This window comes from Danio aesculapii, chromosome 11 (assembly GCF_903798145.1).
Source record: "Danio aesculapii chromosome 11, fDanAes4.1, whole genome shotgun sequence".
Lineage (NCBI taxonomy): Eukaryota > Metazoa > Chordata > Actinopteri > Cypriniformes > Danionidae > Danio > Danio aesculapii.
Genome location: NC_079445.1, coordinates 34,168,822 through 34,184,285, shown reverse-complemented (window position 1 = coordinate 34,184,285; position 15,464 = coordinate 34,168,822). Strand labels below are relative to the sequence as shown.

Sequence of the window (15,464 nt, the reverse complement as noted above, 5' to 3'; positions counted from 1 at the left end):
TAAATCCTACATTAACACATCGGTTTGTCTGCGCGCTTGACTCCACAGAGGATTGAACTGCAGTCACTGTTACAGCCACAGAGCGGCGCTGTTTCCAAATATTTTCATTTCTGAAGTCTGTCATTGTAGTTTTGAAAAACATTCTTATAACAACATATGTCTCTCTCTCTCTCTCTCTCTCTCTCTCTCTCTCTCTCTCTCTCTCTCTATCTATCTCTGTCTCTCTCTCTCTCTCTCTCTCTCTCTCTCTCTATATATATATATATATATATATATATATATATATATATATATATATATATATATATATAGTTTTATCAGATTGAGCAAAAGTGATGTTTTGTCATCTGACAGTCAAGCATGGCATTGTGCTTTTCTATTCTTCAAGTGAATCAACCTATACTATTTTATCATACAGTAGTTTTATATAGATATAAATCATTAATCAATGTGTCGGTGCTTTTAAGGGAAAGGATTCATCAGATTAAACAGCAAAGGTAAACCCAAGGCACTCAAAAAATGTGGAAAAAATATTAAAAGCCATTTTTGAGATGGCTATTCCTTTTGTTGATTAATTTCAGATATTGAAGCAAAACAGTTTTGTTCACTGTATTGGTCGATTATTAATTAATCTATTTTTATGATTAACCGAAGAAAGTCACTGAAAGACCATTCAGTACCAAAATGTCTTGTCAGGCATATTTGGAACAAACACTGATTAATAATTAGAATTTTAAACATGGCCACTATTTTTCAAGCCACTGGGAGTTACCCATATGTCAGCAACAAGTTTTTAATCTTCAAAAAAAGCACAAGATTCTAATGTGTCAGTAAGGTATATTTTATTTTTTGCAAAATATATCTTACACTGAACATTACTTTTTGTCCTTTTAATTTTATGGCAAGTACAGATGTCATTTATACAAGTTTATATATATATATATATATATATATATATATATATATATATATATATATATATATATATATATATATAATGAACCTACTTTAACAAACCCTAAATACACTGCCTAATATATTGACAGTAATGATAATAAAAATAGTAAAGACACACAAAAAAGCAAAATTGTATAAAATAAGGTAGTATAAAATAAATAAATAAATAAATAAAATAATAATAATAAAAAAAAAAAACCACTAAATAGACAACAATAATGTTTTGCTGTCTTATGACTCCGTTCATTCATCAGGTGGAATGCCAAACAATGCAGATCCTGCACATGGCTTAAGCTGTACTTCACACACTTTAGACAATATATCGAATAGGGTTGACCAGTAAGGAGTAAGCTTGGGCCACATCCGAAACATGTGAAACAAGTCTTCTTCAGTTTGAATGATGTAAGTTGCGATGACTAGGAAAGTTGATTTGAGTTTTCACAGTTTGTCTGATAAGAGTTTTTCTTCTAGAGGAAGTCTGATTTGTTTTATTTCGCCTACAATAAAATTGTACAATCATTTTTTAAAAAACATTTTAAGGTCAAAAATTATTATCCCCATTAAGCTATATTTGTTTTCAATAGTCTACAGAACAAACAATAACTTGCCTAATTACCATAACCTGCCTAGTTAACCTAATTAACCTAGTTAAGCCTTTAAATGCCGCTATAAGCTGTAGAAGTGTCCTAAAAATATCTAGAAAAATAGTAGGTACTGTTATCATGACTGTTATCATCAAAGATAAAATAAATCAGTTATTAGAAATGAGTTATTAAAACTGTTATGATTAGAATGCATACATGCATTTACTTAAATATTTGTATATTTTTTATTATCTTTGTATGTGTATATATATATATATATATATATATATATATATATATATATATATTTTTTTTTTTTTTTTTTTTCACTTTTGATTTATTATTATTATTGTTGTTGTTATTTTGTATGTTTGATTTCAGTTGTACATGTTAAAATCTACTAAAATCAATAAAAACCGTGTTAAAAAAGTAACCTAGAAAAATCATATATTTTTATTTCCCCCATTATTATTATTATCATTATTAATATTATTATTATTATTATTAATAATAAATATAATACGTAGAATAAACAAGTTTCATATCCAATACATAAAATGTTTTATTCTTGCAGTCTCCTAACAGAAAACGAACTCTGCCCACAAGGCAAATTCACCTTCTGTTTTACGAACCAACAAAGTGCTTCTTTACACTCTCTGGGTTCATACAGTTTTACATGCACATAAAAATCTGTAAAGTGTGATGATGTGTGCTGTTATTGGTGCTGATGTTGAGGGGTTGGGCTCAGTGACTCCTCTGTCACAACCTAAAAGCGCACTGATCCATCACACAACATCAGTTTAGCAAAGAGAGAGCGAGGATGCAGCAAAGCTGGACTTTCACCCAGGGGACCGCTTAGAGAGCAGTTTCATTATTTGTTTTCTTTCGGATAGACAATCGCATCCACACATAATCGCGTTAGGATATGTGAGTGTTGCAGAGAAAAGGCGCGCAGCCCAGATGAGCAGAGCTAAGAGGATTTAATGCAGCTGGACACGAGCCACGCTGAGTAAAGAAGAAGATTATATTGTTTTAATCAAATGCAAAGAAGTTTTCATTGCCGGTCACTTTGAGTTCGGACTGTCCAGGAGAGATGTTCGTCTTCACTGGGTTTCAGTCTCGCTCTGTGCGCACTGTAAGGATGTTCAACGCACAGAAATGCATGGCTCCAACTCTACTGTAGAAGGGTGAGTAATAAACCTTATTACTTTAATAATAATAATAATAATAAGCATAATTTGCTGTTTGTTTAGTGATTCATTTGGTAACACATTGCTGAGTGTATTTAATTAAAGAAACACTGCACTGTAAAAAATATCCAGATTTTCACAATGTTACTGTAATTTTCACAGTAAAAACTTTCACTTTACAGGATTTAACTGTAAAATTCACAGTAATGGTGTTGTATTCATAATGTTATTGTGAAATTAAGGCAGATTTCATGATTACAGCAAATTGCTGTAAAAAGGACTATATCTTTGGTATGTTAGTTATAGGAATTCAAACTCTTCTGATTTCATTCAACATATAGACATTAAAACAAATGAACTTTTCTGCCAGTATTGGCACTTTTTTATTGTTTTATTGCAGCTCCAATAAAAAATTGGTTACATCTTCAAAAATAATTTGAAAGAAAATTATCCTGTTTTGAAACAGCATGAATGTCATTGTAGATGTTCATTTTTGGGTGCACTGCACCTTTATTAAGTTTTATAAGGTTAACATGGAAATATGAAATCATTTTTAATGAACATAACTTTGTGCTTAGCCAAAAACATAAACTGGAACAAAAGATAGTGATTCATAAAACCAAACAATGTTAAACACCCAAAATGATTTCAAAGTCAGGTTAGATGTCAGAATGAAGAGCCGGGGAAAGCCTGCTTCACAGTAAAATATAGGTAATTCTACAAGATTATACAGTGAAATCATAGTAATGGACTTTACTATCTACTGTAAAGTTACACTATATGTCACAGTGATTTAATGTAACAAAATCAGTAATTTGCTGTAAATTTATGTAAAGTATTTTACTGTGAAAGTAATGCAATTATTAGCCAGTAATTTACTGTGTAAAAAAGAAATAAGTAAATTACCTTAAATTCAATGTGCAAATCTCTTCAGAAAAATAGCTTATACTTGAAATTGTGTGCTGTGACGGAGAGATGTCAGGCTGAATTTAAAACTTTAAACAACATGTATGTATTTTTAAAACATGTTTTAGGACCTAATTTCATTAGAAAATCTTTGATTTGTCATTTTTAAGATGTGTTATTCACACCTCAGCATTAAAATAATAATAATAAAAACTAATCATTTATTCATTTTCTTTTCGGCTTAGTGCCTTTATTAATCAGGGGTCACCACAGCGGAATGAACCGGCAACTTATCCAGCATATGTTTTACACAGCGGATGCCCAGCTGCTACCCAGTACTAGGAAACACTCATACACTCTAGCATGCACACACATACACTACGGCAAATTTAGTTTATTCAATTCACCTATTCACCTTATTCTTCAAGTACGAGCGGGTGCAGCCATTTCAATCTTTTTGGCTCAACTTCCGGTCTCATTCACTTCCATTCATTTTTAGACGTTAAAAACAGCTCGTCTTGCTGCTTGATGTTGCAAACTGATGTTTTCTTATTTTATTATTCTACTTGGTCTGTGTTGTCATGCAAACAGTTGTTTGTAGAGCTAGGACTTCTGCATTGAAGAATAAGGTCAATAGCGCATGTCTTTGGACTGTGGGGGAAACCGGAGCACCCGGAGGAAACCCACACGAACATGGGGAGAACATGCAAACTACAAACAGAAATGCCAACTGACTCAGCTGGCACTCAAACCAGCGATCTTGTTCTGAGGCGACAGTGCTAACCACTGAACCACCGTGTCACCCACATTACAATCAAATCAAGTTAGTTACAAACAAATATGTCATTATATACAAACCTCCCTAACCTGCAGTTTTATAGCATTAAGGTAATGTCTATGTGTACATGTTTAATGAAGTGTAGTAAGTGCTTGTGTTGTCCTCGATGGTTGGCAACTTTATTTGTTATATAGTTACTAAAATTAGTACTTCATTATACACATTCTTGCTGTTTTTGTTATTTGTTGTTTACTAATGTTGATTTCAAGTCAGTATGACAGATTTTTGTCTTTTTAGGCAAACTGATACCAGACCAAGCCACAAGTGGACCTGATCTTTACTAACTCTGAGCTGGACTTATAAAATACATGAAGATGTGCCAGTGCTACTCTGCCCTGCTAATGCTCTGCTTACACATGGTATGACTGTTATTTCAATTATTTTAGCTAAATTGAATTTATATGCCTGTTGCAGTGATTATTCTGATGGTTTCACAATAAATGGATTGGCAAAAATAAAACTAAAAACTAAACAAAAAATTTATTTAATTTATTTATAAAGTATAAACAAATGTATAGAAATTATAAATTATGATAGAAATATAAAAATGTATTTAATTGATGTATAGTTTAAAATATATTTAATTTGCGTGTATATACAGTGCTCAGCATAACTGAGCACACCCCATTTTGAAAATGAATATGTTTGTCCATTTCTCAGTGAAAATAGGCAATGTATTTTGGTGCATTTAAACAAAACAGATTTATTAAACAGACAGATTTATTAAAACAGTATTTTAGTCACCAAACATATTTAGAAATTGAATAATACAATTGAATAATTAGAAATTTAATAATACAATTAAGTTCAAGCAAAATATTGCAAAATAAATTACAACCTAAACATTTTTTAACTAATTTTTAAAATATTTTTTGCTTCTTGATTTATTAACAATTTACTCAATATCATACCCAGCTAATCCAGGGAAAGAAAATTAAATGGATGTGCTATAAAATATTGAATTGCTTTGTATGTCATTGAATTACATAAAAGGCAAAATGATTAGGATTCAAATATTCTAATACGCCGTAGCTTTTTGTCTCCTTTCCTTAATAAATCTTCTGATAATCCAGTTTCTGCAGGGCCTCTTAATCCATCAGTTTGACTTATTTCTCAAAGGAGAACGAAACGCGTATGATTGTTATTATTTCCAAAGATTAATCTGAATGCATATAAACTGCCTTCACCAATGCCAATGCAGATTTTAATTTGAAGCTTTAAAGCCCAGAAACTACTTTAAGATGAAATGACAATCTGTGCGATGACCTTAAGTCCTCTCTCAAGAGACTTTTCTTTTCGTGTCCATCACTAAGCCAGACTTTTTTATTTATTTTTAAAAATAAAATTAATTTGTCATCATCCTTGAACTTTAATAAAATGTATTTACTTCAGATCAAGTCCCTGACCTCATAATTTTGAAAGTAAAAAAACAATTGTGTATTTTTTTAAACAAATTTGTGATTGTTTATTTTTTCACTTTTATTTATTTATTTATTTATTTATTACACATTTAGCATGTTTCGTCTCTGCATTCTTAGTAATATTTTGTTTTATTTAACAATTATGAGATATAAATATATATACATAAAATTATGAGATGTGTGTGTGTGTATATATATATATATATATATATATATATATATATATATATATATATATATATATATATATATATATATATATATATATATATATATATATATATACATACACATACATACACACATATATACACGCAACATATGTAGCATAAACATATAAACAGAAGATGATAATATTCACATTTTTACAAAGCCAGTGTCATGAATGTATAGGTTAGAGATGAAAATTTACAAATTTGAAATGCTAAATTCCCATAAGTCTTAAGATAGGTTCCTTTGTGGTTTCAGCTTGTTTCTATAGTCTCAAGATGTAGATGTTCCATTTGAATGACATAAAGCAGCTTGTTCAACCATCTCTCATAACAGGCAGCCTTTGGAGATTTCTAATCAAGTAAGATCATCTTTTTAGCTGTTACCATGTCAACCATCAGGGCTTGCTGTTGTCACCACTGGCTTGCATGGTTCGGGGTCTGTAGAGCTGCGCATCGTTGGATTTGCCCTTCAATATTTGGACTCTCAGTAGTGATTATTAAACCACACTGAACTGAGCTAAACTGAACTGAACTTAAACACTACAAACTGAACTACACTGTTCCTATTTACTATGACCTTTTATGTGAAGCTGCTTTGACACAATCTACATTGTAAAAGCGCTATACAAATAGAGGTGAATTGAATTGAATTGGGTTAATGGAAAGCTGTCCATTATTAGAATATCCCAAAATAGCCAAATTGTAGTCAGGTTGGATATTGGTTCCATAAGCACTGGAAAACAATTCAAAAAGGCTGGACCAAAACTCATTAAGAACAGGACAAAACCAAAATCCATGTGCCTTCTGCCCCACCACATCTGACACGTCTAGGAGACCCAGAAGGAAATATTTTACTTAATCTAGTTTTAGAGAAATGAAGGCGACGTAAAACTTGAAATTGGATTAATTTATGTCTCGAATATATCAAACCTTTCTTTATTCTCGACATGGCTTCTTCACAGATCTCATCAGCCACTTCTTCATTCAAATCCATGGCCTAAGCTAAGTTAATGTGCTTAGTGCATTTTGGTGCCTCAAAAGCACGAACAAAGCTTGATATCAGATGTCTAGTATTAGGGTTTGGGGATAGAAGATTCTGAATAATATGACTTTCTGGTTTATTTAGAAATTGTGAAATATTTTCCTTTACATAGTTTCTAACCTGCAGTTCATCTCTGCATTCTTATAGAGGATTTCGCTAGTTTGCGATTGTATCATGAATTTGCACAAAATTGTGAAGAAATTATATATTTGTTAATGCGCAAGTTTTAGTTCTCATTCATCATAACTGCTTTGAATTGTGGCGTCTAAATATCTGCCCTCTTGAGTTCTTTATCTCTGAAAATAAATGAGAAATGCTGGAGAAAGCGGAAAAAGATCGACTCGGGAGCTGGAGACTAAACAGCCTTTTGGGACATATACACTCTTTCATTCCATCAAATTATCCGCTTGAAAGTATATACGAGCGTCTTTTGAGCCTTTTTCTGAAAGATGGAGAGATAGAGAAGAAGAGTAGGGCAGCTCCTCCCTTATCTCACTCCTTTGCGCTGTTTTCTGTTCATTTATTTTTCACCAAGCCTACATTACAAAACAAAGCATTCACACTGATAGGCTGGAGAACTGATATGAAACTTTAGATTTAAACCATTAGTAGGAGTCTTGTGTTTTTTAAGCATCCAGTTTTGCTGGGTTTGTTTGAGGATGTCGCTGGTTTAGATTGGATGTTTGTAGTGTTTATGGTGTCAGTAATAATCTCACGTTGCAGTGAAGGGTTTCATACTCTGGAGATGTTACATCCTGTTTGCATCATTTAAAACAAGTCTGTCTGATGCAGCTTTCAGTTTCTCATTCCCTATTTATGTTGCGATTATTTATGTAGCGATGCACCTCCTTTGATTTCTTCTACAGTACATTCTACTGTAGCTGTAATCTGAGTCATGTCGTACTGTAGTAGATTATTGATGTAGAGTTTTGCTTTGAGTATAAATGTGCGCAGCAGTTTATGATGCACCTTAATATTTAAAAATGAAAGTTTACTTCAATTCATCTTCATTTCTATAGCCCTTTTACAATGTGGATTGTTTCAAAGCAGCTTCACATAGAAGTTCTAATAAATTGAAACTGTGTCAGTCCAGTTTTCAGAGTTGAAGTTCAGTTTAGTTCAGTTCAGTGTGGTTTAAATTTCACTGCTGAAAGTCCAAACACAAGAGCAAATCCATCGATGCGCAGCTACAAACCAAACCAAGCAAGCCAGTGGCAACAGTGGTGAGGAACAAAACTTCACCGATTGCCGAAAGTGAAAGGAAAAACAAACAAACAAGAGAAACCAAGCTCAGTTAGGCACGACCATTTCTCCTCTGGCCAAACTTCTTGTGCAAAGCTGCAGTCTAGGTGCTGGAGGCTGGAGAACGCTGGATGTCTAAATCCAAAGGTGTCAAAGTCAATTCCCGGAGGGCTGCAGCTCAGCACAGTTTTGCTCCAACTCTAATCAAACACAGCTGATCCAAATAATGAAGGTGTTCAAAAGAATATTCACCACCTTGATTGGTTGCATCAACTGTGTTTGGTTACGGTTGGAGCAAAGCTGTGCAGAGCTGCGGGCCTCCAGGAATTGGCTTTGATCCCTTTGGATTAATCTGTAAAGTCATTATAAAAACAAAGTGCACGTTTGAGATTTGGGTTTTTGAAGACCTTATTGAACGACAAATTTTTATTTTACGATACTTGAGGTGTTATTCAGTGTCCTCCGATTTCTACATTGGTAAATTCCTGGTTGAGATCCTGAGGGATTTTATGCTACAATCTATATTTGTACAAAAAAGGACTAAACACTTTAATCACTAATGTCTGTTGGAATCCTATTATAAGAGAAAGGTAATTGATTTCACACTATAGGACATCAGAAGAAAGTTCCAAAATCTTTTAGGTTCTATAGACTTGGGACCCCTCATGGGACATGGTCTCCTCATGGGACCCCACCCTAAAATTAAATATTTCGCATATAATACACTGTGAAAGTATATATAATTATTTTTTCAGGGTTTGCACGTTTTTAATGGATAGGACAGTAGAGAGTATAGACAGGAAAGCGTGGGGAGCAGAGAGAGGGGAAGGATTGGAATAGGACATTGAGGTGAGAATTGAATTCGGGTTGGCATAAACACCGGAGAGCCATGTGTCAACTCACTAACCACTATGCCATTGACACTAAGCTAATTGAAGGCCAGCTAATGTCAGCTAATTTGTTTACTTATTTAATTTTTGCTATTGATTTTTTAAATCAAATTAGTAAATTGTTTTGTTTATTCTAATATTGGGTTTTTAATAAATCATATTTTTGTTTAACATTTTTTTAAAATGACTTCAATATTGTCATTTTGTAATTAGGATTGTTTTATTATGTTTCTTAATAAAAAAACTACTTAATAAGAATAAGAGATTTTAATAAGAAATAATAAGTGCTTTTTATTTAATCTTCAGCTTTTTCTTCATGTGGTAAAAATCTGATGTATTCGTTCATCTCTTGTTTGCTTATTTAATTTTTCCCATTGATTTTTAATTAACTTTGTAAAATGTTCGTTTAATTTGTGTAATTAGTATTTTGTTATTTTTCTATTATATATTTCTATTTGTTATCTATGCTTTTTAATAAAAAAATCTGCTTAATTATAAAAATAAGACATTTGAATATGAAATAATAAATGTTTTTTTTATCTAATAATAAAAATGTTTTTTCCAGCTTTTTCTCCATTTGGTGAAAATCTGATGGTTCCTTCAATACATTTAATAATTAAAAGAAGTTAAATTATGGAAATAGACTGTTGTTTTGGGAAATAATTCAATTTTATTAAGTTACATTCTTACTTTTTTCCTACTCATGATAGTACTGTATTTCTTCAGCTATTTTGTTTGCTAATTTAATATTTTCAATTGATTTCTAATTAACTTTGTAAATTGTGTTTTTTGTTAGTATTGTAAGTTTGTAGTTAGTATTTTTTTATTGTTTATGTTTTTCTAATAAAAATCTGCTTAATAATAATAAGACATTTTAATATGAAATAAGTGTTTTTTATTTAATAATAAATCATGATTTTTTTCCAGCTTTTTCTCCATTTGGTAAAAATCTGATGGTTACTTTAATATATTTAACAATTTAAAAAAGGTTACATTATGAAAAAGTCTGTGTTTTTGGGAAATAATTAATTTAAGTTACATTCTGACTTTTTTCCTACTCGTGATAGTACTGTATTTGTTCAGCTATTTTGTTTATTTAACTTTTCCTATTCATTTTTAATCAAATTATTAAATTGTTTACACAAAATTTGCATTTTTAAGAAATGTTTAAGAAATGACTTCACTATTGTAATTTTCTAATTAGTGTTTTTAATTAATTTTATGAATTATTTTTAGTAAAAACATATTTTCTGCTTAATAATTAATTTTATTTATGTAGCGATGCACCTCATTTGATTTCTTCTACAGTACATTCTACTGTAGCTGTAATCTGAGTCATGTCGTACTGTAGTAGATTATTCATGAAGAGTTTTGTAAGTGTTAATGTGCGCAATGTAAATGTGCAAGTGTAAATATTAAGGTATTCCTTAATATTTAAAAATGAAAGTTTACTAAATTTTTAAAGTCGTAGTAAAATACAACTTTTATTCTTAGTACATTTTTGAGGTTTGGATTTTTTTTAGAAACCCTAAAAATTGTTGTAAATATGTACTTTTTTGTAAAGTGTTTAAATATGTAATGAAAATTCAATAAGCAAACAAATGAGCTGAGCAAATACAGCTCTATCATGAGTAGGTCGCTATTGTAATTTTATAATTAGTATTTTTTATTGTTTTTATGAATAATTTTTTTCATCTGCTTAATAATCTTAATAAGAAATTGTAGTGCTTTTTATTTAATAAGTAATAATATTTTTATTAACTATTTTCATTTGGTAAAATCTGTTGCTTCCTTTAATACATTTAATAATAAAAGTTTGTATTATGGAAAAAAACAGTATTTTTGTCCACTGTATTGGATGGGATCTCTGTTATTCTCCAAATTCACATTAGCATCCTCCAGCTAATGGGTTAACACTTCTCTCTGTGGTTTTGTCTTTGAAGGTGACATGTGGAGCGGAGCTCAGAGCTGCTGTGGCTCCTCTGGGTTGGGCAGAAAATGATAAAGTGGGAAGTGTTTCTCCTTACGCCTCTCGTTCTGAGATTCTCAAATCCCTGCGGCTTTTCTCCCACATGTCCCAATCTAACAGCCCAAACCATGAAACCGCTCCAGACCCTGGGGCACTGGATCTGTGGGCTTGGTTATCCAACCACACCGATACCGAAGGAACCCTCTCGAGGGCCAAACGTCGTCCCTATGTGAAAACCGGCAAGTTTAAGAAGATGTTCGGCTGGGGCGACTTCCATTCCAACATCAAAACCGTCAAGCTCAACCTTCTCATTACTGGGAAAATTGTCGACCACGGCAACGGGACCTTCAGTGTCTATTTCCGCCACAATTCCACTGGTCTAGGGAACGTGTCTGTTAGTCTGGTCCCTCCTTCCAAGGCTGTCGATTTTGAGATCACTCAACAGGAGACCATTGAGGTGCCCAAAGACAATAAGGCCTTCAACTGTCGAGTGGAATACGAGAAGACGGACCGCAGCAAGAGGACATCCGTTTGCAGCGACTTCCCCAACAGGGTTTGCTTCCAGGAGCAAACCCAAAGTCATGTGTCCTGGCTGTGCTCCAAGCCCTTCAAGGTGATCTGCATCTACATTGACTTCTTCAGTGCAGACTATAAGCTGGTACAGAAGGTCTGTCCAGACTACAACTACCACAGTGACACTCCATACACCTCAGTGGGATAGCATAGCCTGGGTTGGGTTTGTGGAGGTATGTGAGGTGCCGTTTCATTGTTACAGTCTCTCTGTCCTGTAGTTTGCTCGTCCTGTTCTTAAAGGATGGGATAAATGGAAGAAAGGTCAGATATGGAATCCCTCTTTCAAACATACCTGACTTGCCCTTCTTTATGGAGGTTGAGGTTGCACTTTATCTTACAGTTCTGTTTCACATGTACTAATGACAGCCATTACATAAAAATTGTAATAACTAGAGCCAGAGTGAATCTGCGGACATCTTTTGCTATTTCTGTGCAGAATTTTGTACAAAATTTGCAGATTTATGTTAAATGATTTTGGTAGTATCATAACAAAAAACTTAGTATATGAAATAAAAAATAATACCTTTTTAGCTTTTATTTAATGTTTACAATGCAATGCCAATTAGATCCACTTAATTGATAGATAAATCAAATCTCTCATATAATATATCTACTAAAAAGAGAATATATTACTTTACAAACTGAATTGTAAACAAAATCATATGCTCATTTTCACATTAGTCAATAATATCACTGAAATTAATTTAAAAACTGAATAAATATAAATGTACACACATAAATAGACTCGATAAGCTAAAAATCTCTGGAAATCTGCAGATTCCCTGTGGACCTTGTAATAACTAACACTGGCTCTAAACTATAAAGGAATTGTTCACCCCAAAATGTATTCATTTATTCACCATTCACTTAAAATGTAATTCTTTTTCTTCTATTAAACACAAAAGAAGATATTTTGAAGAATGCTGGTAGCATGCATTGACTTTCATAGTAATATTTTTTCTTCTACGGAAGTTGATGGGTGCCAGCAACCAACATTCTTCAAAATATCTTTGTTTTTTGTGTTCAACAGAAAAAAGAAATCGATAAAATCTAAAAAAATAAAAAAATTAATAAAAACCATGAGGGAGAATAAATGACGACGTTTCATTTTTGGGTGAACTATCCCTTTAACCCTGAATCTAACCTTACCTCATGTTGTCAACTTGTATAACTCCGTACTTTCTTACATCAGTACACTGTTAGTACACCTACTGTACAATAAAGTGCAACCACAGTTGGTAAGAGGAATAGTTCACCCAAGAAAGAAAAAATGTATTAATCATTTTACAAACTATATCAAAGAAAAGGCCCTGATATTTATTCATTTATTCATTTTCTTTTCGGCATAGTCCGTTTATTAATGTGGGGTCACCACAGCAGAATGAACTGCCACCTTATCCAGCATATGTTTTACGCAGCGAATGCCCTTCCAGCTGCAACACATTTCTATGCTTTTGATGATAGACTTCTTTTGCGAACAAAATTTTGACAATGTGACGACACTGTAAATGATTATTTCATTTTTGGGTGAACTAACCTAAGTTGATTCCTGAAGGCTAATTAGTGTGTTACACTGTAAAAAAAAAAAAAAAAACTATTATTTAACTTTTTTCTTTTTTCTGAAAAAAAAGTAAAATAACGACCATTAAATTATAGAAATTTGCTGTAAAATAACGGAGAATAAATCACACAAATTTCCTTAAATTTGAATTTCTAATGAATTTGCGTCATTTAACGGCCATTATTTTGCAGTAAATTTCTGTAATGTAACAGCTGTAATGTTACGGTAATTTTCTGTCATTTAACAGTTGTTATTTTGCTGTAAATTTCTGTAATATAACAGCCATAACGTTACGGTAAATTTCTGTCATTTAATGGCCATTATTTTACGATAAATTTCTGTAATGTAACGGCCATTATTTTACGGTAAATTTCTGTCATTAAATTTTTGTAATTTAACAGCTGTAATGTTAGGGAAAATTTCTGTCATTTAATGGCCATTATTTTGTGGTAAATTTCCGTAATATAACGGATTCTATTTTACGGTAAATTTCTATAATGTCACATTTGTTATTTAACATAAAATTTCTGTTATTTAACGTTTGCTATTTTACGGTAAATTTCTGTAATATAACAGCCGTTATTTTATGGTAAATTTCTGTAATATAACAGCCATTATTTTACGGTAAATTTCTGAAATGTAACAGCTGTTATTTTATGGTTAATTTCTGTAATGCAATGACCATTATTTTATGGTAAATTTCTGAAATGTAACAGCTGTTATTTTATGGTTAATTTCTGTAATGCAATGACCATTATTTTACGGTAAATTTCTGAAATGTAACAGCTGTTATTTTATGGTTAATTTCTGTAATTTAACGGGTGTTATTTATTGATGGATTTCTGTAATTTAACAGCCGTTATTTTACTGTAAATTAATGTAATGTAACGGCCGTTATTTTACAGTTAATTTCTGTAATGTAAAGGCTGTTATTTTGCAGTACATTTGTCATTTAACATCCGCTATTTTATGATAAATGTCTCTAATGTAACAGCCATTATTTTACGGTAAATATCTGTAATGTAATGGCCATTATTTTCAGTATATTTCTGGAATTTAACGCCCGTTATTTTACGGTAAATGTCTGTAATGTAATGGCCATTATTTTACAGTAAATTTCTGTAATGGCCATTATTTGCAGTATATTTCTGTAATTTAACGTCCGTTATTTTACGGTAAATGTCTGTAATGTAACGGACATTATTTTACAGTTAATTTCTGTAATGTAATGGCTGTTATTTTGTAGTACATTTCTGTCAATGTAATGACTGTTATTTTACAGTAAATTTCTGTAATGTAACGGGTGTTATTTTACGGTAAATTTTTGTAATTTAACGGGCTTTAGTTTTCCGTTAGATTTTTGCAATTTAATGGCCGTTATTATTTTTTTTCTTGCACACCAGCTGCCGGAAAAAAACGTAAAATAACAGATTTTTTTTTACAGTATAGTTAAGTTGAACAAAGCCAAACACGTCTACAGTTTCCACAGTGACCCTTTCTCAGTGACACTTGTGTGATGTCATCAGTGTGAAGTTTTAAAAGATTCCGAAAAAAAATGTAACAATCAGCATAAACTGGGATTCAAGAACAGGAAAAAAAAGAATATTAATCATCTTGTATTGCAGCCGTTTGTGACGCCCTCCTTTTCATGCCAGCGTGTTTTTGTTTTACAGAAATGGTCTCAGTAACTAAGATTGATGTTGAAGCCATAATGTGCTCCACTGTGTCCTCGGTTCTTTTGTATTTTGTTGCGGTTATTAAAAAAAAGATGAGATTTGAGTTTCCAGAATGCTCCCTAGTGTATTCTCTCATTCACTCCAAAGAGTGTCGGCAGATTTGTGGCTTCACAACTTTAGAAATCGTCTCCCAGATGCTGAGAACAAAGATAAATTGTACTTCAGACAAACAAAGTCAAATCTGCCCTGCATTTGTAACAAAAATCATCTTAGAAGCCATTTTTACAGTTTAACCTGAATTGTGAAAAAGGAAACCTTGTCATATGCAGGAAGACATGGTTCATTTGCAAAGGACTGATTGTATGCGCAGACTCTGATGTGAGAAATGTACATATAATGTCGG

General features: G+C 32.1%; 1 protein-coding gene across 1 annotated transcript; it reads left to right on the top strand.

Annotated features, from left to right (window-relative positions):
* The first annotated feature begins 2,362 nt into the window (after positions 1 to 2,362).
* nxph2b (neurexophilin 2b) lies at positions 2,363 to 12,254 on the top strand. The gene is made up of 3 exons (XM_056468423.1): positions 2,363 to 2,728; positions 4,713 to 4,834; positions 11,226 to 12,254. The coding sequence occupies exons 2-3, from the start codon at positions 4,784 to 4,786 to the stop codon at positions 11,970 to 11,972; spliced, it is 798 nt and encodes a 265-aa protein (XP_056324398.1). The 5' UTR covers positions 2,363 to 2,728; positions 4,713 to 4,783; the 3' UTR covers positions 11,973 to 12,254.
* Positions 12,255 to 15,464: the final 3,210 nt, after the last annotated feature.